This window comes from Meriones unguiculatus, chromosome 1 (genome assembly GCF_030254825.1).
Source record: "Meriones unguiculatus strain TT.TT164.6M chromosome 1, Bangor_MerUng_6.1, whole genome shotgun sequence".
Lineage (NCBI taxonomy): Eukaryota > Metazoa > Chordata > Mammalia > Rodentia > Muridae > Meriones > Meriones unguiculatus.
Window position 1 is genome coordinate 38,951,712 of NC_083349.1, and position 1,959 is coordinate 38,953,670.

At 49.2% G+C, this 1,959-nt stretch overlaps 1 protein-coding gene across 1 annotated transcript; it reads left to right on the forward strand.

Annotated features, from left to right (window-relative positions):
• Positions 1-1,017: 1,017 nt before the first annotated feature.
• Positions 1,018-1,959, forward strand: LOC110559313 (splicing factor YJU2-like). The gene has a single exon (XM_060366197.1). The coding sequence runs from the start codon at positions 1,018-1,020 to the stop codon at positions 1,957-1,959; it is 942 nt and encodes a 313-aa protein (XP_060222180.1).

Sequence of the window (1,959 nt, forward strand, 5' to 3'; positions counted from 1 at the left end):
TCACTGCAATGAAGAACACTGCACCTCAGCTTAATCCCAGACGAACTGTTACGAATTGCAGTGTGTTCCTGTACATACAAAGTTTCCCGCTCTTAACCTCTGAGCCATCTCTACAGCCCCTAAGTTTCCCGCTCTTATGGGCACACAAGTAACTAAGTTATGAAAAAAATATCTTAAAATTTTAAAAATATTTTAAATATTTTTAAAACTATTTTAAATATTTTTCTGGTATTATTATATTTAAAAATAATTTAAAATATTATATATTTAAAATATTATATAAAATATAAATATTATATATTTAAAAAATATTTAAAATATTTTTTTCTGGTATTATTACTCAGTGTGAATCTGATCCATACATCTATAGATCACGTTGTAGTGTTGTGATCTGAATGAGTTGCTGGCACCAAGCCGTCTGTTGAATCACAACTTTTGATAAGGAACTCTTGTGCCGGGTCAATACCCGGCAGATAGACCTGAGAGGGTGGTGGTCAGTCCAGCTGGACCCCCTCCTTGGCTGTGCAGGATGGCGAGTGTTGACAGCCTAAACCTCCTCAGATGCCCCAGGCAATAAAACACCAAGCAAGGAGATCTGTCAAAGCAGGAACTTGGTTAATTGAATTAAGCAGCCCCTTTTATAGGTTTGAGTCAAGGGGCAGGTTTAAGGAAGTGAGGTAAGATGACAGAGAGGGCGGGGTTAAGTGGTAAAAGGAGAGGTGGGCCAGCCACAAAACTCCACGTCACAGCTACCAGGCAGGGTTGATTTTAAGGCGGATATGCTGAGTCACTAAGGCGGATACGCTGAATGAATCATTTTTGCCCGGAAGTGGCGCCTGCCTTTTAAATTGGAAGCTAAGGACAGATCTCCAGACTGGAGTCAGGCTCAGGTAGCTGCAGCAGGCTTTACAGGCCTAACATTTCCCCCTTACCCTTACGCGGCACCTGGCCTGAGAAACACCAGGAGACGCAAAGAGGACTGCTTGTTCGCTTGTTGGAGGAGCAGGAAGCGAAAAGATGTCTGAGCGGAAAGTTTTAAACAAATACTACCCACCTGACTTTGACCCATCGAAGATCCCCAAACTCAAGCTACCCAAGGACCGGCAGTATGTGGTGCGGCTGATGGCCCCCTTCAACATGAGGTGTAAGACATGTGGCGAATACATCTACAGGGGGAAAAAGTTCAACGCGCGCAAGGAAACTGTCCAGAACGAGGCGTACCTGGGCCTGCCCATCTTCCGCTTCTACATCAAGTGCACGCGCTGCTTGGCCGAGATCACCTTCAAGACAGACCCAGAGAACACTGACTATACCATGGAGCATGGGGCCACACGCAACTTCCAGGCCGAGAAGCTTCTGGAGGAGGAGGAGAGGCGGGTGCAGAAGGAGCGTGAGGATGAAGAGCTCAACAACCCCATGAAGGTGCTAGAAAACCGCACCAAGGACGCAAAGCTGGAGATGGAGGTGCTGGAAAACCTGCAGGAGCTGAAGGACCTGAACCAGCGGCAGGCCCATGTGGACTTCGAGGCCATGCTGTTGCAGCACCGCCTGTCACAGGAGCAGCAGAGACAGCATCAGCAGGAGGAGGATGAGCGTGAGACTGCTGCCTTGCTGGAGGAGGCTCGCCACTGTAGGCTTTTAGAGGATTCTGACTCAGAGGACGAGGCTCCACCTTCCCGACCATTGGCAGCTGCAAGACTCAACCCCAAGGCCATCCTCGACAAGGTTCCAAAGGCCAAAAGGAAGGCAGAAGGCTTAGGCAGCAGGGCACAGCTGGCGTCCATGGTTGTGCTAAAGAAGGTGAAGATGGAAGCCAACGGGGACTCAGAGCAAGTCCAGGTGCCGGCCGTGGGTGCCCCGGAGAGCAGGAAGGCATCTGACCCCACACCACAGACACCTGGTGCCTCCTCCCTGAGCCAGCTGGGTGCATATGGAGACAGCGAGGACAGTGACAGCTGA

Bases quoted from the DNA above. Each gene is read 5' to 3' on its own strand.
- LOC110559313 (XM_060366197.1), top strand. From the start codon at position 1,018: ATGTCTGAGCGGAAAGTTTTAAACAAATACTACCCACCTGACTTTGAC.